We start from the raw sequence: 23,829 nt of genomic DNA, 5'->3' as shown, positions 1-23,829 counted from the left end.
GTTACCCATCCACTTCTGAATGGCTGGGCCATTCCTAAAGTGTTACCTGGTCAAAATGGACACAGATACCAAAGAGTGCATCATCTGTGCCAAAGTGTTCAAACACAGCTCAAAACATCACAACAGCAACACAGTCCACACGGACCAATCTGCTATGGCGGCATTTCTAAAAAGGCATTCACACTGCCAGGAAGTGTTAAGCACCTGGGGACTAATGAAAGGGATGAAGCCAGTGTCGTTTCTGATCTTTAATTATAGTTATTTATGAGTATCTTGTCTTCTTTTTGTGAGGGAAGCACCTTCTTGAAGAGGGTGTCTCTCTCTGACTCATCTTTGTGGTCACAAAGTGATAAATATTATATGTTATATATAATATAGGCCTCTGATATTAAGAGCGAACTCAACCTGGCATAGAAGAGGCTTAATCTAAGAGATTCTGCTACATCAGAGGACAATTCTGGGGAAGGTGACCACTTGGGATTTCCTGTGCTACCCCTGACTGGGATGGGGCTCCATTTCCTTCTAAATGGTTGGTTTCATGAGATATCCTAATATGTTTTTGTTTCTAAATCCCTCCCTCAGTTTGTGTATTTCTTAGAGGATCTAAGTGTACAGATTAACAGCTTATTGTGGTTGTTCCATTTACAATGTGTCTTGCAAAGATAAGAACTACGAAAAGGATGAAAATTTCAGAGGGAAGTAATAATAACTTGCTGAGAAGTGCACAGCTCGAGTATTGGAGTTTATTGAGAGTAAGTTTTGACAGAAATGTCTTCATTTCCTTTTTTTTAAGATAAGGTATCTAGCCTAGTAGATCACAGAAACAAACACATAGACACGGTACAGAGATACAGTACCAAGACATTTGACAAACCATTGCATGAACAGAGAATTACGGATGGACCGACAAAGGGTCCAGGACACCCTGGAGCGGTATTTATTGTACAGTGACATAGAATGATGACTTCATAAATCAAGAAATCCAAACTAAAGAGAGGTTTTGCTTCCAGTAAGCTTGTTTGAAAAACAAACCTTTTTCATACTCTTTTTCTAATAAGAAATAGAAAAATTATGAGAAAAAAATACATACATCTATTTGAGGACACTTGAGAACTAAGACAGCAAGAACTTGTGTTAAAGATCCAAAAGAAGCCGGGTGTGGTGTCTCACGCCTGTAATCCCAGCACTTTGGGAGGCCGAGGCAGGCGGATCACGAGGTCAGGTGTTCAAAACTAGGCCCGGCCAACATGGCAAAACCCCATCTCTGCTAAAAGTACAAAAAATTAGCCAGGCGTGGTGGTGGGCGCCTGTAGTCCCAGCTACTCAGAAGGCTTAGGCGGGAGAATCCCCTGAACCTGGGAGGCAGAGGTTGCAGTCAGCTGAGATGGCACCACTGCACTCCAGCCTGGGAAACAGAGCAAGACTCCGTCAAAATAAATAAATAAATAAATAAATAAATAAATAAATATCCAAAAGATAAGGGAAGCTCATTGTCATAATCCAAACATGGCACTGTTTCTGCTTTTGAGGTATTTGCCCACACAACAGGAAAGGGAAAGGCTGGGAGCATGCAGTGACTGAGCACCTGAGACACAGAGAAGGGCTGGCAGCCCCACAGAGCTCAGGCACAGGGAAGAGACACAAAGTTCAGTCTCTATCCAACAGAAGGGGCCCTGCTAAAACACCTCAGGAGTTCAACTGGGATTCTGAAGAGCTTTGCCCTGAAAGAAAAGGGAAACTGGAAATTGGCCCGCCCTTAGAGAAGGATTAAAGCCCAGGCTGCAGTCAGCTCAAATTATGATTATATTAAAATTACCTGCCCCTGGCCTGACTACCTAGAAGAAACAAAACTAAATCCTCTCTGGGATGATGAAGTGTTCAAAAATTACATATTAATGTGCAGAATTTGGGCAAGTAACTGAAAACAACTGAAAAATAATCAAATAGAAATTCTGAGATTAAAACTTTTTTTTTTATTTTTAATAGAGATTATGTCTCGTTATGATGCCCAGGCTGGTCTTGAACACCTGGCGTCAAGCAATCCTCCCACCTTGGGATCCCAAAGTGCTGGGATTACAGGTGTGAGCCATTGCACCCAACTTCAAATGTAAGTTTTTGAACTGAAAAATATAGTGTATTTAAGTTGAAGTCAATAACAAAAGAAAAGCTCCAATTGTTTGAAAATTAAGCAATGTACTCATATGAGAAATCATAAGGAAGTTAGAAAATATTTTGATCTGAATAACAATGGAAATATAAAATTCAAAACTTGTGAGATGTAGGCAAAAGCCTGTGCATAAAGTAACGTAGAGACTTAGTGCAGACATGAGAAGGTAAGAAGGGCTGAAACTGTTTGGCAGTATCCGCTGAGATATGTACAGTCAGGTGCCACATGTTCACATTTCCCTGCATGTAAGACGGTATCTCTCGCACTGCCTTTTCTACCGTTGGATAAGTTTAGATACACAAATACCACCGTGTGTTATAATTCTAGGTACTGAATGTACTTACAATATGTACTTACAGTACTCAGTATAGTATCATACGGTACAGGTTTGTAGCCTAGAAGCAACAGGCTATAGCATATAGCCTAGAGGTGTAGTAGCCCTATCACATGGGCTTGCATTGGTATACTCTGTGATGTACACAGGACAAGGGAATTGTCTAACAATGCACTTCTCACAATGTATGCCCATTGTTAAGTGAGCCATGGTTGTATTTTTTTTAAATAAATTTTATTGTGTATATTTGAGGCTTACAACATGATGTTATGGGATACATGGAGATAGTGAAATGATTACTACAGTGAAGTAAATTAGCATATCTAGCAACTCACACAATTACCATTTTTTGTCACAAAATCTACTTATTTAACTTATTTAACAAGAATCCCTAATACAATACAATGTTATTCCCTGGAGTCCTCATGTTGTACATCACATCTCCAGACTTGTTCATCCTACATATCTGCACCTTTTATCCTTTGAACCACATCTCGCCATTTCATCTCCCCTCACCTCCGCCCCACCCCCAAGTCCACGGTAACCACTGTTCTATTCTCTATCTCTGTATATTTGATCTTCTTTTCAAGAGTCAACATAGAAGTGTTCCACATATAATGCATGTATAATAGACATGTACATTAAGGCATAATTTTTAATAATCAGAAATTGAAATAAACTTTAATGTACATTAATATTACATGAGATAAAGAATTTATGGTATGTACACAAAAGTGGAACACTATATAGCAATAAAAATGAATGTGGATCTTGAAATGCTATTGAGCAAGGCAAGCCATCAAATTAATACATACGCTATCCAGTCTTAGGAAGTTCAAAGCAGGTGAAAAATTAACCCTCAGTGTTCACGAGGCCATAGTACCACCTTTAGGGAGAAGGGAAATAATGAGGAGAAATCATGGTAATAACCCAATTCAGGACCTGGGTATTGGTTACATGAGTTCATTTACTTGGTGAACAGACTTTAATATTCCAAAAATCAAGGATAAACAAGCTCTGGCCTTAACATCAGTTTAGTTAAAAAGATTCAGGCCAAGATTCAGGAAACACCTTTCCATGAGGCATTACGAGGACCTCGTAAAGTCTGACTTCAGTTGTGGGAATCCTGAAATATTGGGTTGTCCGACAAAAGAGCAGCTTGACTTAACTCTGGAGGACAAAACTCAGCATAATGAGGGAAAGTACGTTACAAGACTCAAATTTTGATTCAATATTCTAACTGCTAACAATAAAACTGCCCAATAGGCCAGGCGCAGTGACTCACGCCTATAATCCCAGCACTTTGGGAGGCCAAGGCGGGCAGATCACTTGCAGTCAGGAGTTCAAGATCAGTATGACCAGCCTGGCCAATATGGTGAAACCCCATCTGTAATAAAAATATTAAAATTAGTTGTGTGTGGTGGCGCACGCCTGTAATCCCAGCTACTCGGGAGGCTGAGGCAGGAGAATCACTTGAACCCGGGAGGCAGAGATTGCGGTGAGCCAGCCTGGCGGACAGAGTGAGATTTCATCTCACAAAACAAACAAACAAACAAAACACTGCCCAATAATGGACACACTGTCTCAATAATAAAGACTATTCCATGCTCTGAACTTGTTCACATCAAGGCGGAAGGGCCACTCATCAGGGGTGAGCGGAGTTTCCCACACCACACCGGGTGAGAACTGACCGCTGGAGCCCCTTCCACAGCCTTCAGACTCTAGGCATATGGGTCAACACGGAACCACAATTTAAACCTCTTACCCTTAATCTTGTAGTGGAGATCTCAGCTTTTAAAATATCGGGATCATATTTAGTACTGGATGAAGATCCTGAGAATACTTTTATAGAGAAAAAAGAAAAACTAATTATTTACAAGTTGCATAACTAGTTCTCAGCTTATAATTTCTTGAAGCTGTACACAGGGGGAAAAAAAGAATTTACTGAAGCTAAAAACAAGATTTATGTGCTTCTGTGAATACTTGCTTTCTTTTTATAATTCCTTTATTGTCATTTATCAGACACCTAAATATAAAAAGTAATCTTCAAACCTCTACCATATTTTTAAACTCTGTGAAGAGAAACATCATTAAGACCTTGGTGCTTAATTTTCTTCTGGATTTCATATACACTACGTCCTTAGAGGACTATACTGCAGCAGCACTTCAGAGTTTTGCATTATCAAGGCATTTATAATTTAAGCAGAACTTCTGAGCTCATCACAGCTGCTTCTTTAAACAAAGTCAGCTCCAAATAATCAACCTGTGAGATGAGGGAGCGGTAAATCAACTCAGATGGTCAACAGAAATTACACTGTAGGTAATAGTTGCAGTTCCTCCCCACTACAAATACTGTACAAAAGTAGCAAAAAGGGCCAACTTACTTGCATTGTTCTGAAAAGGTAAAAATTAACTCGTAAATGCATAAAAGGCAACCTGGCAGAGGCAGGTACAGAAACAGAAGGCATGCACAACCCCCAAACGGCGATTATTTGATCTGGAGTGGGGGTGAGAAAATCTGGGGTGTGCCTTCACCTCTCACGGTTTTGAGAGACTCTTCCTGCTTAGGAGGGAAAAGGACTCAAAATTAAACTCCATAGAAATGTAAGTGGTCTTCTGTTATCTACAATTCGGTCTCCACTTCTAAAGTCTGAATAGACACACTGTACTTACAGCTTGTGCGAGAACTTGACTTTTCCTTATAGGCATCATTTAATCGCACGTATTCATCCAGGGCCAGCGCCAGCCTCTGTTCCTTCACATGGTACAGCTCCTTCTGTGTCCGGAGGGCATCCCGCGCCACAGAGAGGTAGTCCTTGAGCATCTTCTCCTGTTCCCCCCTCCATTGTTTTCTTGGATCTTCTATCTGTGTGGTTTCTGAAAACATTAGGTGGAGGGTATTTTTTAGAATTTAACTTTGTTTTCCGGATTGTTTAAACTTTAGGGAGTAGGCTAGCTTAAGTTCTTGTATCCTCTAGGGAGTTTATTTAGCTGTGCTGGAGTGACTTCTCCAGAAATTTTATAGTTTTATTTTACCCAGTCCCATCAATTTCCTTCCTCTTTCAGGTTCTCATCAACAATGCATTCTCACTATAAATCTACCACATACAATGTTGTCAATCAGATCATTTCTTTCAAGAATTCTGTGGCTCCCCAGTGCCTACAGAATAAAAGCTAAGCTATTCATTCCAGCACTCAAGGTCCCGCATAATCTGGACCCAACCTACCTTCATTCACCTAACATGGGACTCTAGCCACACTGCCCTCTGCATCAGCTCTAATCAAAGCTGGTCTACTCTGCAGACCAATACCAGTGCATGAACGCAGTTTCATGTCCAGAACAGTAAGGACAGAAATAGACAGAAAACATTTTGTAATCGTTAGAGCGATTTTAGTCAGTTATTGTTTATCTGTTGATAAACATTTTGCATTTCTTTGTGTGTATACATTTTCACTTTTCCAGTAATTCACTTTTTCTTGTAGTTTACAAAAATATCAGTGAGTCTGCAGTGGATCTGAAATTTAAAAATAAACAAACAAACAAAACCCTGGTCCTGTTTACACAGGATGCTCTAGCCTAAGGCCCTGGTTCTTGCTTCTGCACTTCTGCAAACTACAATCAACCAGAGACCCTTTTTAAAAAAAAAAAACCCAGACCAGTTAGAGTTTCTGTGGGTGGAACCCAAGCACTATCGATTTGAAAGCTGCTCAGGTGATTCCAGTGAGCAGCCGAGCCCAAGAACCAGTGCTCTGCAACAGCATTCACACGCTGCCTCCTCCAGAAGGTGCCTCCTCCAGAAGGTGCCCCAGCCACCTCATCTGCAGGTCAGCCCTTATCCTCTGTCTTCCACGGCAGCTTATGCTCAGTTTATAAACTCCAAACACATTCTTTACTGTATGGTGAAGCCACAGTAGGGGCCACAAAACGTGAAGAAAAACAAAAACAAAAGAATCAGATTACCACAAACACTTTATGTTCTCATATGTAAAAACTGACATATTTTTTGACCACACGTTGGGCCAAGGAGTTGGAGTGTACTGGTGTCCAGCATTGGGGTACCATGATGTGTACAAGAGAATGGATAGTTTTGGTGATGGTTAGTGCAGGTTGGTTAAGAGACATCCCCCTGTGTCTGCAGACATGTATTGGATCCCTCTGCTGTGAAAGAAAGGAGAGTGGCCATGTGCCAGTAGAGGAAGGGGCTGAGAATGGGACAGAGTAAATAAAAGAGGCTTCCTGGATACTGATGTTCTATTTCTTTCACCCATCGAAATTACATAGTTCACTTCTAAAATATTTGATAAACTTTGTTATTTCAGTCTGTGCACTTTTCTGTATGTTGTATTCAGTAATACAATGTGTTAAAATAAAAGTAGAATAGTTCAAAGGCGTAAAAACTATGGTATTGTGACTTACGATCTTGTCTCTAGCAGGACATTGTATCTAAGTGGATCCCACTCCCAACAAGAGCAAACACAAACAGGGGATAATTTGGGACAAACAGAAGTATGGCTTTAATACAGAAAACACATGAAGCTTGATACACAAAAGATTAATAGAGATTTTTAAAAAACAAAGCAAAACACAAAGAAGGCCATGGTGGAATAACAGGGCCACAGTAAATAACTAGAAGACAAAATATATGAACAATGGTTTTCAGATGTTGGACAGCAGGTAGTACGAATTGTGATCTCTGAAAGAAGGGAAATGAATCCCATGATTATCCTACATTTCTGTCTGAAAGCACTTTTTGGACAGCAGTGCAAAGAGGGGTAACTGAAGCAGAGAAAGGAGGCACTGCTGAACTGAAGCGAGAGGCAAGCAGACTTCATGGAAGCCATGAGAGGTGGAATTTGTAAAGCAAAGCACAGAAGTTCCAGAGACTGGAGAAGTTCCAGAAATTTGCACAGGGGTTACAAGACGTCTGTGGGTGAATGCTAAGATCCACAAGGGGGAAGTGCACAACGCCAGGCAAAGGACAACTGGGGTGCTATAGGCAGATAATTCCCTGAGCTCACACAGGGCTGTGACAGTTTCCAATTATGACCAGCCAGAGGAGAAAGGACACAGTGAACATCTAGGGAATCCAGTGGAGACCACAGCAAAGTTACACCTTAACAACACAGCTAAATAAGACATAGAGTAAAGGCTACTCTGAACCTAACCTAAAGGACCAAACTGGTCAGCAAGTAATTTAACTGCCAGTCAGAAGAAAAAAAGTACAAATCTCCCTAAAAGGCACAAAACCTAGCACTCAATGAAACCAACAACAACAAAACCAACTTTATAATGTCTAGCATCCACTATAATGTTACTAAACATAACAAAAAGCACAAAAATATGGTCCATAATCAGGAGAAAAATCAGTCAATAGAAACAGATCTGGAAATGTAGAAATGATGGAATAAGCATAATCTAGATAAAACAGTTATGTTACAACAGAATAGAGTCCAAAAATAAACCCACACATCTACTGACTACTGTGCAAACAGTCAGTAAGCAGATGAAAGGAGGCTCAACATCGCCAATCATCAGGGAAATACAAGTCACAACGGTAATGGGACACCACTGCTCACTATATAAAGCGGCTAGAATTTGAAAACTGACCACGTCAAGTGTTGAAGAGGATGTGGGGCAACTGGAATTCTCATTCATTGCCACTGGGAATCTAAAAAGGGGCAATCACTTTGGAGAAGAACTTAGCAATTACCATACAACCCAGCAATCCTACAACTTGTTATTTACCCAAGAGATCCAAAAATATGTATATACAAAAAGACCTCTGAACAAATGCTCATTAACAGCTTTATTCATAAGAGACAAAACTATTACAGCTAATGGCTAAGCAAATTGTAGTATATCCATACAATAAAATACTACTCAGCAACAAAATGAAACAAAATACTCAACAGCAATATATAAGACTCTTAAACACAAGCTGAGTGAAAAGACGCCAGACACAAAAGAGCACATGCTGTATGATTCCATTTATATGAAATGTGGGCAAACGTAAAGCTAATCCAATGACAGAAAGTGGTTGCCTGGGCCCAGCAGTACTGAGAAGTACTTGTTACAACAGAGCAAGAAGAAAGCTCTTTTTGAGCGGATGGAAATGTTCTCTATCTTGATTATTGTGATGGTTACATGGTGTACACTTGTCAAAAACTCATGAACTGTATAGTGAAAATAGATGCAATTTATGTATTTGTATACAATAACAAAGCTGATTTAAAATATGCTTTACAAGGTTCAAATGAATGAATGATGATGACTGATGAATGTTAGAGAGAACTGAGGTATAACAATACCTCAGTTATAAAGGACAAAGGGATGCTATAGGCAGACAAACAGATGCTATCAGAACAGCAATAAAAATCCTTCGCCACTATCAGCTGTTGAAAAGAGCACTGGTTAGGGAGTAAGGCCGTGTGGATTCCATATCCAACTAGTCAGATGTGAGACTCTAGGAGAAATATTTTACCTCTGTTACTCTCACGTCTCTTGGATGTACAAAGAGGGTGAAATATGGACGAATATTTTCCGATGTAGCCTTTGTAGTGGACACTGTTGGTGTCCTATCCTGGTATTCTCGGGTCTTTCTGCCCTGGTCTGCTCTTTGCTGTTGATGGATGTCTGACTGCTCTAGAGCACTTCGCTAACTCACCTGCAGCCAGTGACTGACCAGTGAAGAAGACAGAAAGAACCCCCAGCTAGAGCAAACTCTGAGGTAGAAATTGTACTTTGGAGTCACCACAATCAAGTGGAGGCAGAGACTTCACAGAAATAAAACCTTCACTTGTTTTTTTCCCTCACTTTCTTTCTTTCCTCATTTCCTTAATGGTTTATCCCGGGATTTCCTTCATAAACCACGTTCACTTAAATTCTTGGCTTAGGGCTTGCTTCTGAGAGAACTCAACCCAACGTACCCTTGTATAATCTATGCAAATGGAAACGAAAGAAGTTTGGTCTTGGACTGTACTTCTCATACCCTCCTGTGACGGCTCTTAGTAACACTGTGTGTATGGGCAAGGCAGGGGAGAAATGAGAGGAAGATTCACTCTTGAAAATAAAAAAGGAAAATAAACCTGTCATTAACAGAGAAATGCAACAGCAAGTTCTAGCAATCGTTTTCTAAGATTCTACTAGAGAACTGAATAAATAAGCTGCTCTGGTTATTGTAAAACATAAAATTAGATTAAGGCACAGCCTAATTGCCTCAATAAAATCACTTTTGTGCACCATTACTAACAGTACTCTTAGATTTTAAGCCCTTGATGTCATATCATACCTGAAAATACTTCCACAGCCCACTCAGAGTTCCACAACCCCTTTCCCAGCGGTGTAGAGAGTGTACATCAGTCAGCCCAGACTACACTGGAAACGAAAGGTGTGGATACAGAAGGACTACGGAACATACAAAAGGGAAGTGTTCCAACAAGAACCTCGGCATTTATTACTGGAAGGAGATGAGGAGGTACCGAGGTGCAGGAGGGAGAAGAAAAAAAGAAAATGATACGGTAGCATTAACCTGGGTGGCAGAAAGGCTGAGGTACATGGATTGTGAAAAACTAAACAGGAAAAGGAGGGATAATTCTTCCTTCCTCCTAATACCTGAATAATTAAAATGATTCCACATTGGAATGTACGTTGAGAATACTGAGACTCAGGTCGTAATGAAGTAAGGTTAAAAAAAAAAAAAAAAGAAGCACATGAATCATTTGAGTCCTGAGGAAGTTTTAAGACTATGAATACTGGAAAAAAGAACTGAGATGTAATATCCCAGCAGCTAAGATCATAAACTCTGTATTCAGTCTAACTGGGTTCAAATCCAGGTGTGTCATTTACAAATTGTGTGACCTTGAGCATGTTCTTAAACCTCTTCAGGGTTCAATTTCCTCCTTTACAAAATGGAGCTAATTCAGGGGGCTGTTTGGAGGATTAAATGAGATACTGCAAAATACAAAAAGCCTTTAATGCTGGTAAGCTATAACACTGTCTCTGATACTCAGACTGCAAAAGCAAAGAAATTATGAAGTCACATTGCTTACCCCAGCCTTGACTCCAGAGAGCATCTGTGTCTAGAACTAAGGCTCCACAGATCACTCTGCACCCATGTTAACCTACCCTGGCTTGAACTAGCTGATGAAAATGGGATAGAGTCAGCTGTAACAAATGAATTATATATACATATGCTCAACACCTCCCCTCAATCTGTGCACGTGGCAGCAACACTGGGGAAAAAGGAGTCTTGTAACTTAATAAATTATAAAATTATATCCACTCTGCTTCCTCTTCTCTTAGTGGAATTTGCGCACTCCACCACATACGTATTTATACAAGATGTCAGGGGCAGATCAGCAGATGAGACTGAAAAACAATCAACAAAATATTGCTTCTCAAAGTTTCTTAGTATGACACACAGTGTTGCACTTTCCATTTGTCAGTGGATGGCGTATTGATCATTTTTTTAAAAAATTTTATATGTTTTGTGATGCTTTGATGTCTCAGGGGCCTTGCTGTCTGGGAAGAGACTGCCCCTCCCAGGGCTAACTTAATTCTTAAGATAGCAAATGACTCCCATGAGCCCATCCTTCATATGTAAACCAACAGTCCAAAGCCCATATCCCTAACCTCCTCTTTTATCTAACTCACACACCAAACCAGTATTTCCCCTGCCCTACATCACCCTCCAGGGGAAGACGCTGGACAACTAGAGACCATTCCCATAACCCAGAGTCTGCCGAAATTATTCAATCTAGCCAATCCTAAACTTGTTCAGACTTGCATACCCTGTCTCACTCATTCCTTCCCAAGGAAACCACAATACAGGCTCTGGGCCATGATTTCTCCTCTGCTCCTTCTGCCTCCCAACCAACCCAAGCACTTCTCCACCATATGGCCCGGAATGGTGTACTATGCCCCCTTCCCTTGAGAACTGTAATAAAACTTCTTAACCTGCCTCAAAGTATAGAACTCATCCTCTAACAAACATAAATGTATGATCTTGAAAAGTTTCCAGAACTGTAGATGACTCCCAATAATCCTCATCTCCTAGTAATTTATGCCTCTTGAGTATGGGATAGATCTGATGGCTTGCTTCTAATGAACAGAACATAAAATAAGTGGCAAGACATTACTTCTGAGATGAGGTTACAAAAGACCGTGCTGTTGTCTTGCTCACTCTCTCTCTCCCTGATTTTTCTTGGCTTTTTGACTCTAACAAAGCAAGCTGCCCCGCTGTGAGCTGTCCTGTGGAGAGGCCCACGTGGCATGGAACGAGGGAGGCCTGTGGCCAGCAGCCAACAAGGAAGTGAATCCTGCCAATAACCGTACGAGTGGCTTGGAAGCAAATCCTTCTCCAGGCAGCCTTGAGATGACTGCAGCCTGGCTGACACCTTGACTGCAAACCACTACAGAGACCCTGAGCTGGAGGATCCAGCTAAGTCTTGCCTAGATTCATGGCCCACAGAAGCCATGAGATAATAAATATTATTTTAAACCAGTAAGTTTTGGGAGAATTTGTGATGATGCGATACATAATTAATAAACTAATGAAATAAAGAGATAATAAAAATTAAAAATGTATGTTAAAAATCTGAAAAGTTCTCAAGTTTTAATAATTATAAGATATGTACTCTCAGTTCTCTTTCAATCTTTTGAGGTTTCAGCCAATCATATTTCCCCCATGTTGGGGACACAGTATATTTCAATAAAATATTTGTCATTGGCTAAAATGCCACAAAACACTGACTGACACTTCAGTGAATAAAGTGCAATAATGAAGACGATAATAAACTTCAGCATTTGTCTTGGACAGGTCAGGAAAAACACTCCTGGAGACTGGTTTAAACACCGCACATTACAAGAGGGTCAGTGGGAAGCATTCTCATCTCCGAAATATTGCACAATTCAAATATGAACTGCAAAAGACGGTTCCCAAGGCATCTTAGAAGAAGGCTTCATAAAGCAGGATTGTGCTTCATCTCCATCCCTGTATTTGCAGAACAGATTTGTGAAGATTATTTTTTAAATGTAAATACTCAAGTATATTATACAAATGTGGTATTTTTTATTAAGACCTAGTGGCCTTGGGAGCTCATGGCATTACAATATAATTTGCTGTTTTCTACTATATCAAAGAAGCAATATATAATACTGTTAAAATGCCCTGTACCTCAAGGAATTCACATTCCATCAGTTTTATAGATGTGAAACTTTATAGGTAGAGAACACATGTGAGTTACAAGAGCTTATCATGGAAGATAATGTTAGATTCTTCAAAGAAGATTATTTTTGTCTATAAAGGATATTTATATTCTTCCTACTGTGCTCAGGAAGAATAAATCAAATGAATATAAGTAACTTTCCTTATCTTCCTTTTTATAAAGTATCTGCTGTATTTACTATTTGTTCATTAATTCCTACAGACAATTATTGACCATCTACTACAGGGAAAATAAGATATTCAGGCATCAACCCTCCTTCCAAGAAACTTGCAAAACGTAGAAATAGTGACATACATATATGTAGAACACGATTAGTGCCTCGAGTGGAGAATGGCTAAGTGCCATGGCAGTTTAGAGACAAATGAGTTTCTTCTGGCTGAAAAAGAGTCCAGAGGCAGTAAAGAGGGCTTTGAAAGATTCCTGACAAAAGAACCTGGCCCGTTCCCTGCCCCAGCCAAAACCCCCGGTTACCCCAGTCACACCAGCCTTCAGCTGCACTGAATTTCCTGCATGTCTTTCCTCAAGTCTTGCTTTCTCTAGCCTCTTGAGACCTTGGAATCTACTTGCCGTCCTCCTTCTTCCCCACCCCCTTTTCCTCCAGCCTGGTTAACTCAGCCATCTCTTGGGTGTCAGCTTAAAGCACTTTCTCCAAGTAGCCACGGCCACACTCTTTAGGATGGAAAGGCTGCTTCTTCATGCTTCCCCACGTTCTCCTAGCATGCTGGTGGTCCTTTCCTTATTTCACTATATGCTCTCATTGCTTTAACAATACTCCAAGAAGGACTAGCCTGTGATGTCTTGAATGTCCAGTGAATGAATATGAAACTCATTTTGTAAGCAATAATGTGCCACAGAAGGGTTTTATGCAAGTGCACAAAAGGATCCTTTTTTTTTTTTAAAAGCGATGAGGTCTTGCACGTTACCAGGACTGCCCCTGAACTCTTAGGCTCCAGTGATCTTCCCACCTCACCCTCCTGAGTAGCTGGGACTACAAGCAAGAGCCACCATGCTCAGCTTCAAAGAATTTTCACTATATTCTACGAAAATCATCTGACAGAAATGTGAGGTTCTATTATCAATTGATATGATGGAGAAAAAAATTTTTTGATGAAAATTATATATTAAATGAGAACGTTTATAAAATAGTATATATAATATAATCCCATTTGAGAGGTAAAATACATTTAAAGCTGTGTATGAGGCAGGGGCATTCCTTGCGGTCAGATTTAAGGCCAGTCTGGGCAACACAGAGAGATGCCATTTCTACCCCAAAAAAATAAAACAAAAATAAATTTTAAAAAACTGGGTATATGTGCATGCGTGTATCAAGTCTGGAAGGATACACATCAAAAGATTTAGAATACTTAGTTAACTCTGGGTTGTATGAACATAATTTTTCTTCTTTTCATTTATCTATATTTTTACTTTTCTCCTATATACCATTACTTTTCGTTTGTTTGTTTGTTTTTGAGACAGGGTCTCACTCTGTCAACCAGGCTGGAGTGCAGTGGTGTGATCATAGTGCATTGCAGCCTTGAACTCCTAGGCTCCAGCAATCTGCCCACCTCAGCCTCCCAAGTAGGTGCGACCACAGGTGTAAACTGCCTCCCAAGTAGGTGGGACTACAGGTGCAAACTGCAAAACATGTTGAAAGGATCTATTCCCAAAACTGAGCAAATCCTTTTATATGAAGTTCCAGAACAGACAAAATTAAGCTATGGTGATAGAAATCAGAACAATGTCTGCAGCAGTAGGGAGGGCTGACTGGAAAGGGGCAGGACAGAACTTACTAGAGGGACTGAAGAAGTTTGTACCTTGATGCGGGGGCAAGTTACAAAGGATTATACATATGTCAAAGTCTACCCAAAATACATGCTCAAAATCTGTGCATTTTTGTGTATGTAAATGAAACCTCAATTACTAAAAGAAACAAAAAAAAGTTATAGTACAACTCAGACTCTACCAAAAAGTGATTTACTTCTGGTTGTATTAATAATATCAAAACCTTACAAACCATACCTCCTCATTTCCCTTCCAGTTAGTTACAAACATCCCTCGTTGATACCTATACCCCCACTCCACACGTACCCACCGAAAGGTGAATGTGATCATAAAACACTTACGGCCTAAAATAACTTTTACTGTCAAGGTCAAATCTTCTACTTCTAAATATTCAATAGTGTTTGTTAGAAACGTGTTAAACAGCCAAACATTCCTTATTTAACTTTTTCTTTAAATAATGAGAAAATTATGCTGAAACTATACAACGTCAGAACACAACATATGTGTGGAACAGCTGTTTGAGAAGATAATACCGTTTGCTTCCTAAACCACTTCACAGGAATGTCTTGAAGATTAATGAGACAATGGACCAGATCGTTTTCAGTGGGTGAACTGTTTGCTGTTGGTAATTTGGGTACATCAGACCGCTAGAATACCATTACCATTAAAGCAAAATAGCAGACTTAAAATTTTATATTCTAATAGTGAAGTTTTAAAATATTCAACATGGTGTTTTTTGACACATAATTTATACCTGAAATGTACTTTAATTCCTTTAAATAAGAACAGAAAGCTTTTGATTGCTGAGTTAAGCAATAAAGCTCTTCTTTTTAACCTTTTAAGTGTTTATCATTATACTAGTTGCCCAGCGATGAAAACAAAAGATACAGTCACTGCCCTCCCTCAAGAAGCTCATAATTTAGTGAGGATAACATACAAAAAATAGTATAAATGCAATATGACAACCCTTTTTAAAAAATTCCTATGCACTTGGTCCTCCAGAAGTATCTGGATGGGGCATTTGACCAGAATGGGACGGAGACCTGTGAGGTGGAGGGGTGGGTATCAGAGAAGGCCTATGGGAAGCAGTGGCACCTGAGCAGACAGCCCCTAGAAGGATGTGGCCTTCAGTCAAAAGGAGGGCCTAGGGGCTGTGCAGAGAGTGCTCAGGTTCGACTCCACAGATGCAAAGAAAGGCGGCCAGCCCAGGAGACACAGGGTACTCCTAGAGGTCTCCAGTGCCAGGCAGGGCAGGAGATGAAAACGGAGAGGCCGATGCAAGCAGACTGGGAAGAGCCTTCCAGCAAGGAAAGAACATATGCATCTGGACTCTGAGAAAGACTTAGACAGATGTGGCAGCCAGCAGCCTGAAGGAAGTAACCGAAGTCATCACCCAAGGAGGTCTGCAGCACGCACACAGCAGAAGACTGTTACAGAAATCCTGACAGCAGGCCCCAGTGAAGAAGAAACAGGCGAAAGAAAGCTGGGCAGGTGCGCTCAGATATGTGAACAGTATGTCACAAAATCCAAAGAGTAGAGAGCAGGAGGGAATAACTCACAGTGACAAGTCACAGAGACGAGACTACAGTCTTGTTCGAATTTGACAGTTTGTGGGGTATATTAGACCCTTTTTGCCTTGTTATAAAGGAATACCCGAGACTGAGGCATTTATAAAGAAAAAAAAGAAAAGAAAAGAGGTTTAATTGCCTCACGGTTCTGCAGGATGTACAAGCACAGCCCCAGCATCTGCTGGGCTCCTGGGGAGGCCTCAGGGGGCTTTTACTCATGGCGGAAGGCAAAGCAGGAGCTGGTACATTATGTGGTGAGAGAGGAAGCAAGAGAGCAAGTGGAAGAGGCTTCACACCTCAAACAGCCAGATCTTGTGAGAACTCATTACAGCAAAGACAGCACCAAGGGGATGGCGCTAAACCATCATGAGAAATCCACTCCCATGATCCAATCACCTCTGGTCAGGCCCTATCTCCAGCACTGGAGATTACATTTCAACATGAGATTTAGATGGGACGAATATCCACACTACATCATGGGGTCTCAGGTGCCCTCAGCAAGAACAGGTTCGACGAGATGATGGAGAACAACGGAGGAAGTGGAGTTCTTGCAGACTACAGCTTTCAGCAAGTCTGGCTGTGAAGGGAAGAGGAGGCAACCACAGATGGCGATGGATTCTGGCTGAAGGACGGTTTTGAGAGGGTGAGGAGAGGGAGTTTAATGCCATCTGTTTGTATTTCTTTTGCAGTTTTGGTTTCGTTTTGAGAGTTTCCAGTGTTTATATATTAAGACAAAAGAATCATTTATTAATAGAAATGATAGGAGAACATTTTAAAATCAGGAAATAACTAATAAAGACACCAAACAGGAGAGAAGGATGGAATAGGAAAGTTATTAAGAGGTATCTGTAGGGGTGGAGGTGTCCAGAGGAACGCCTCTTTCACTGAGAAAGAGGAGGAAGCCCTGAAGGTGGGTTTAGGTACCAAAGAGTTTGTAGGTGTTGAGAAGGAGGCTGAGAGGATTCCTTTTCTCATTATGGTACCAAGAGAGCTTATTTTTGTTGACCTAGGATGGCGAGGTTGGTTTCCGGTTTCTCAAATACTACTTTAAGGAAAGAAAGCTACACAATTATTCATCTAAAATAAGCATAAAAGTGAGAGTTAAATAGTTAATACATTTCAGATATTTCACTGTCTTGTTTATTTGCAATGACATAAGGGTGACACACAGTGCTTAAAATGAACTTAATTTTACCAAAATTAGTTCATTTCACCCTTACAGATGACATTTGGTTATCAGTGACTGATACACAATAAAACCTGGTATATACTAATACAGTATATCAATAAACATTTATTAGAAAACACAAAATTAAAAGCTAACTTAAAAACACAATCATTAATTCTACATAGAACTTTTAGAAACTTTCAGGGAGAGAGAAAGAGTATCTCTACAAAAAAGTCACATTTCTTCTGGTCATATAAAAGAGGCTGAGGCAACAACTTGTAGAAACTATTATTTGTATTTGTGTTGAACTAATAATGTACAGTATACACGAAAGCTGGTTCCCAAACTGTGTATGACAGGTGTTCTACTGAAACAGATCACTAACCGTATGTGCTCACCAGACTTCAGAGTGCTTATGCTCCTTTCCGCCCCTCCACCTCACCCGCCTGGAAGATGGTGCCTCGCAGCTAACAATACAGGCCTTTTTGGCCTCTTGAGAAATATATCATCTACCTACACAAGGGCACTGCAAGCCATCACTAATGAGTGAGCATCAAATGAAACACTTTGCTACAGTGATACTGTTCCTAAAGATACTACAGAGTACTGCATATACAAATTTTAAATATAAGAATAGAACTCAAAGAAAGAAGACAATGAGGAATAAATTCATTATGTATTCCCCAAAATCTATAAAAATAAAATAATTATTTTTAAGTGAATAAGCAAAATGAATGAGTATTGTATGCTACCATCTGAATAAATTTTTAAAGGAGTAGATAGAGAGCTAGATATTCATATAAACACGCACACAAACATATACTAATATATAAAAATATTTCAAAGTATGTGTTTTTGAAAGTCATTCACGGTCACGGTATCCTCTGCGCTAGACTTACCATGTCAGAGATGTGAGAGATCTAAAAGCTGTTAAAATGAGAGGTTTTTCCCTTCCAACGACACAGAAATCAGGAAACAGAAAAAAGGAAGAGGTTCAGGACCTTTCCCAGCTATGCTGTGTCTTCCAGAGCCACTGATGAGGGCCAACCCCTCCCCAATCTCAGCCTACAAACCACACTGTGCCAAGGCCCAAGTCTTTCTGTGGCAAAAAGCACACGGAAAGGAGGAGCCCTGTCAGAAGGTGCAGTGGCCATGGAAAGAGGAGCCCAGTGGCTCTGATCCCCACAGGTTCCCAGACCTGTGCTGAAGGAGAATCCTCACTCCCCAGCAGGTAGGCAGGCAGGCAGGCAGGCACACCCTTTCTCCCTCTCCGTCCCCATAAGGACAACTCTATGTACATGCCCCAAATACCAAGAGAGGCATTTCAGTTAAATGTTAGTCACTAAGAAAATGGGGTTTTGGAAATTCACTTTGTAACATGTTTATCCTTTTGTGTGCCTGTAGGTTTTGGGGGATTACTTTTCTGATATATTTGCTTTTATCAAAAAGGAAAACTTACTGTTGATGTGATCGATGTAGTAGACACCAATCTGAGGGTCAAACCCTGCTTCCCATCCCCACGGCAGCTCATCCCCAACACAATCAGCAAATGACAAGGGCTTCGTTAACCTACAACAAACCAGAATAGACACACCAGTGATTCTTTCCGTCAAACCGCATATGTCAAAATTCAGCACCCTAACCACAAGTGTCTAGGTTGCATTTAAAATCTTGAAGGAAAAAAAAAAAAAAAAAAAATGATAAAATACAGATGTGTATATCCAAAAAAGTAGGACAAGTCACAGTAACCTTTTGAAAGTTCACTGCTTAATATTTGGAGATAAATCTAATATTTGGAGATAAATCTATACAATAAATAAATAAAGACATCCTAAATCAGGGAGAACGCCAAGCTGAGAGTGAGGAAGCCTGGGATCTAGCTCTAGCTCTGCAGTGAAACAGATACCCCATTAAAAAGAAAAATGTATCCCAGGATTCAAATACTGGCATCATGAAAATACTATCAGTAGTTTCGAGACAAGATCCGCATCAGGTTACATCAATTTCAGACTGGATGTTCATATATAAATTAACTAAACACTCAACTGTGAAGTCTACTATAAGTTCTCCTTGAGAGGAAGGACAATTTTTTTTATAAGTATCTTGTACATAACAGTCACTCAACAAAATTTTGAACCGAACCAAATACATAAAGTATTCATTCATATATCAATGTGATCTCACCTTTTGAAATTGCTTTATACTCTCTCAAGACCATTTTTTCTTTAAGACACTTTCTCTGTAGGAGTTTTTCTCTTTAAAACGAATGAGGAAACTACACAGTTTCCTAAGCAGAGTACAGGTTTCAGACTTAATTACAATACATTTTTTTTCTCACTCTCTTGCATTTTGCTTTTGAGATTTTCCCTGGCTACTGGAGCAGCCATGGGCAGGTTAACACCACAGATGCCTTACTGGAGGGTGGCCACCATCAGTCAACACATTTTCTAACTTAACGCACTGGCACCACTAGCATGGTTCTTACATACAAAATCTCCTGGAATCCCTTTCATCCATGCTAACGACTATCAAAGATCTCACATTCAACTGAAATATAGGTCATTTTCAGAATTATATCATTCATCAGAATAACAAAGTACATCATCCACCCTTCAGAATGCTGAAGAATGATATAAAAGGAGGAAAATTCTTTTTTTCCAGGCCTACTCTGCAATAGTCATCCAAGGACACAAAACAGCAATAGAAAGGAAGGATCTATTTTCCTCTCAACCTTCCTATAGCATGAAATCTCTCCTTCTAGAGATAGCTCCAAAGAAGACACTGGCCTTCCAAATCAGCTCAGCAGACAGAAGCAATAATGAGGATAACCCGTTCTACCACTGACTCACTGTGAGACCACTTACCGGGCACCTCTTCCTACCTCAGTTTCCTTCTCTTTTAAGTGATGATTACACCCTCACATACTCTCCCTGCAATTTAACTAGCTCCTAAAATTAAACTCAGGATAAAAAGGAATTAACTTGGAAGAGCATCCAGGACGTTATAAGTAGTCAAAGTGTCAGATTATTAACACAAGCACATGTGAACTCTCTCATTTATCCCTCAGAGGAATCAAGTCAGGCAGCACAGCATAGAACTCTGGTTCTCAGAATATAGTTCCCAGAACCAGCAGCATCAACATCTGGGACCTTGTTACAAACACAAATTCTAGTTGGGCACCATGGTTCACACTTGTAATTCCAACACTATGGGAGGCTGAGGCAGGAGGATGGGTGAGACCAGGAGTTCAAGACCAGCCTAGGCAACACAGTGAGACCCTGTCTCTACAAAAAATAAAAAATTAGCCAGGAATGGTGGCTCATGCTTGTAATCTCCACACTCTGGGAAGCCAAGGTGGCAGCATCACTTGAGCCCAGGAGTTCAAGGCTGCAGTGAGCCGTGATCATACCACTGAATTCCAGCTTGGGCAACAGAGCAAGACCTTGTCTCTAAAAAAAACTAAAATGATTTTTAAAAAATAATAGAAATACAAATTCTTGAGCCCTATTGTAGAATCAGAAACTCTAGGTCCCAGCAATGTATGCTTTCCAGGTACTTCTGCTCCACACTAAAGTGTGGGAACCACGGGCTTAGAAGTCAAGAGCTTGAAATTTGGTATCAAAGAGATCTGGGCTCAAATCTTTATTCTGCCACTTACTCACTATACAACCTAGAGCAAGTCATTAGCCTTAAAAGCCCTAGTTTCCTAACGTAATTTTTTAAGGGAATAGGAGGAAAGATTAAGTTTAGATGAGAACTAAACAGTATAACACCCGAGAAATGGTAAGCTTCAATATATGTTAGATGAGTAAAATGAATCTCAAACATGTTAAGCAATATGCCCAAATGTGGCAACTTACCATATTCACTTTGTAAACATGGAGTATATTTGAACTCAATCTGAGTTCAAATGCAAAACAATTTATTCTTAGAATTGTGCTCAAATTCTGTCTTATATCAAAACTGTCCCAGAAAACTGATTTTTCTTTTGACAAAGAGTGAGATACCATATCAAAAATCCCTATACCCTAGGACACCTCCTTGTCTACATACATGGTCTCTTTGACCACCTCAATAAAGCAACTAGATAGAGCTCCTGTGCCAGGTCACCCTCTATATCATTGTTTGATGATTCTCTTTCACTAACTCCACTATCAATGCTGTCTAAAAGGCACATGCATCCTAAAGAAATGAAGGAGGAGGAAACATGAGAATGGTAAGTTTAAGTGACAAAAGAAAAATATTAGATCAGTATTACCCAGGCACCAATTCGATGTGCTTAAGCATGAGTACAGCAGGAATATACTTATTACTTTAAGAATAAGAAGCTATAACAGCTTGAGAGCATGTGCTATGATTACAAGTTAATAGTAACTTGATTACATTTGGAAATAATCCAGTTTGTTCCACTAACTGGTTAGCAGATAAGCATTTAATTGTCACTGTTCTAAGACTACAATTACATCTGTAGGTATACATGTAATCGTGAACTCTGAAAAATTCAGAAGATTCCATTCCCAAAATTTTGAATATAAAAATCTCTTTGCAGAGTTCCTTCAAATATCAATTTAATACTTTATTTTCTATATATGGATAAACATATATATTTTCTCTGCACTCTATCAATAAGTAAAAGCATTACATAGATATTTGCAAATATTAAAATTTTAGGATTGAATTCTTATGCAAATTATAAAATATAAATAGACAACATTATCAGGTTCCAAACAAATTAAGCACCCAATTATGGTGCTATCCTGATAAAAAGAAAATATTACTATGATGTACTAAGAAGTTTAACACAAAGCAAAAAGAACTAACAGATGTATTCCAAAATTACAAACAATATAAATTAAAACAAATACAGAGAACTGAAATGTTAATTAACTTTTAAATTTCTTCTTCTTCTTGTACACAAGGAATTTCTTACACATTCAAGCTTTCTTTGAGTTAAGTAAAAATGGATGGAGTTTGTTTTTGGTTGGTTCCCTGCAAAGGAGCAACAACAAGCAACAATAACAAAATTCTGAAATTAACTAGAGTCTTTATGCTGAATTCCAGACATTACTGTTTGCTTAAAAAGGTCTTCCTTTGCACTGTGCAAAGGAATTTCATATTATGAAGAAAACGGTAATTTACTGTAGCACTTTGCCAATGTTTATATGCAAAATTTAACTCTGCATGGTATTTCCTCTCCTTGCTGGCATTATATCATTCTTTCACACTCATTGAATATTTATTGTCAACTCAAATACGTGTCCTATGACATGAGATGCCATACAGTGATGTATCTGTTTACTTCACAATTACATGATGGTGAATACCGTGTGAGTACAAGCACAACTCCAAAAAAAACTGAGTTTGTACTAATTGCACTAAATGAATAAGCACTTGAAAAAAACATTTCAGGTTACTAAAACTCTTGCCACAATTCAGAGCATCCCAAATGTATAGTTTAGCACAAACATTACAGGTCTTAACAGTTATTTTTTACTTTGTAGCATCTGTTCTCATTGTTTAGCTAACACAAAGCAGAGCTCATACTGTCAACTGCTTATGATTACTACAGAATCTGCTCACAGGAACATTACTGAATTGCTCTAAGAGAACAGAGAGGAAGTAAGATGTGTTTCACAACTTGAATTTTAAAGCAAGGATAAAGCACTAGAAATCTTTCCACAGTCCTAAAAGATTCTTCATTTATAAATGATGTCAATTAGTTCCCACAAAATAACTTTTTTGTTCTTTCTTTTTTTTTTTTTGAGACTGAGTCTCGCTGTCAACCAGGCCAGAGTGCAGTAGCATGATCTCTGGCTTATGGCAACCTCCATCTCCCTGGTTCAAGCAATTCCCCTACCTCAGCCTCTCCAGTAGCTGGGATTACAGGTGCCCGCCACCGTGACCAGCTAATTTTCTTGTGTTTTTAGTGGAGACGGGGTTTCACCATGTTGGCCTGACTGGTCTCAAACTCCTGACCTCAGGCAATCCACCTCCCTCAGCCTCCCAAAGTGCTGGGATTACAGGCGTGAGCCACCGCGCCTGGCCAACAACTTCTATCTATCACTAGATAGGGAAACTAGCAACACAAAGAAACAAAGGAGAATAGTAGAAAATAGTGGATAGAGGCAACAAAAAAAAAATATAGCTTTTAGGAAAAATTATACAAACCACTTTGGAAGATAATAATGAGATTAGTTCCCTGTGTGTGAGGAAAGTAGCTTAAATTATTAGAAAGAAGTCATATTAGAAGGCCAGGCGCGGTGGCTCACGCCTGTAATCCCAGCACTTTGGGAGGCCAAGGTGGGCGGATCACCTGAGGTCGGGAGTTCGAGACCAGCCTGGCCAGCTTGGTGAAACTGCGTCTCTACTAAAAATACAAAAATTAGCCAGGCGTGGTGGTACACGCCTGTAATCCCAGCTACTCAGGAGGCTGAGGCAGAAGAATCACTTGAACCCAGGAGGTGGAGGTTGCAGGGAGCCAAAATCGGGCTATTGCACTCCAGCCTGGGGATAAGAGTGAGACTTCATCTCAAAAACAAAAACAAAAAAAGAAAGAAGTCATATTACATAGAATTTCTAGAAA

At 39.8% G+C, this 23,829-nt stretch overlaps 1 protein-coding gene across 1 annotated transcript in view; it reads right to left on the bottom strand.

Annotated features, from left to right (window-relative positions):
- Positions 1 to 18,811, bottom strand: part of WWC2 (WW and C2 domain containing 2) — a 125,810-nt gene extending 106,999 nt beyond the window's left edge. Inside the window, exons 1-3 of the mRNA XM_012000136.1 lie at positions 18,706 to 18,811; positions 5,175 to 5,378; positions 4,267 to 4,343 (exon numbers count right to left, since the gene is read on the bottom strand). Of these exons, the coding sequence (XP_011855526.1) occupies positions 4,267 to 4,343; positions 5,175 to 5,325 (228 nt within the window). The 5' untranslated portion in view covers positions 5,326 to 5,378; positions 18,706 to 18,811. The remainder of the gene's footprint in view (positions 1 to 4,266; positions 4,344 to 5,174; positions 5,379 to 18,705) is intronic.
- Between the last annotated feature and the right edge of the window lie 5,018 nt (positions 18,812 to 23,829).

This window comes from Mandrillus leucophaeus, unplaced genomic scaffold, assembly GCF_000951045.1.
Source record: "Mandrillus leucophaeus isolate KB7577 unplaced genomic scaffold, Mleu.le_1.0 Scaffold62, whole genome shotgun sequence".
Taxonomy (NCBI): Eukaryota; Metazoa; Chordata; class Mammalia; order Primates; family Cercopithecidae; genus Mandrillus; species Mandrillus leucophaeus.
The sequence above is the reverse complement of the archived record's forward strand: the minus strand, read 5'-3'. Positions and strand labels throughout refer to the sequence as shown.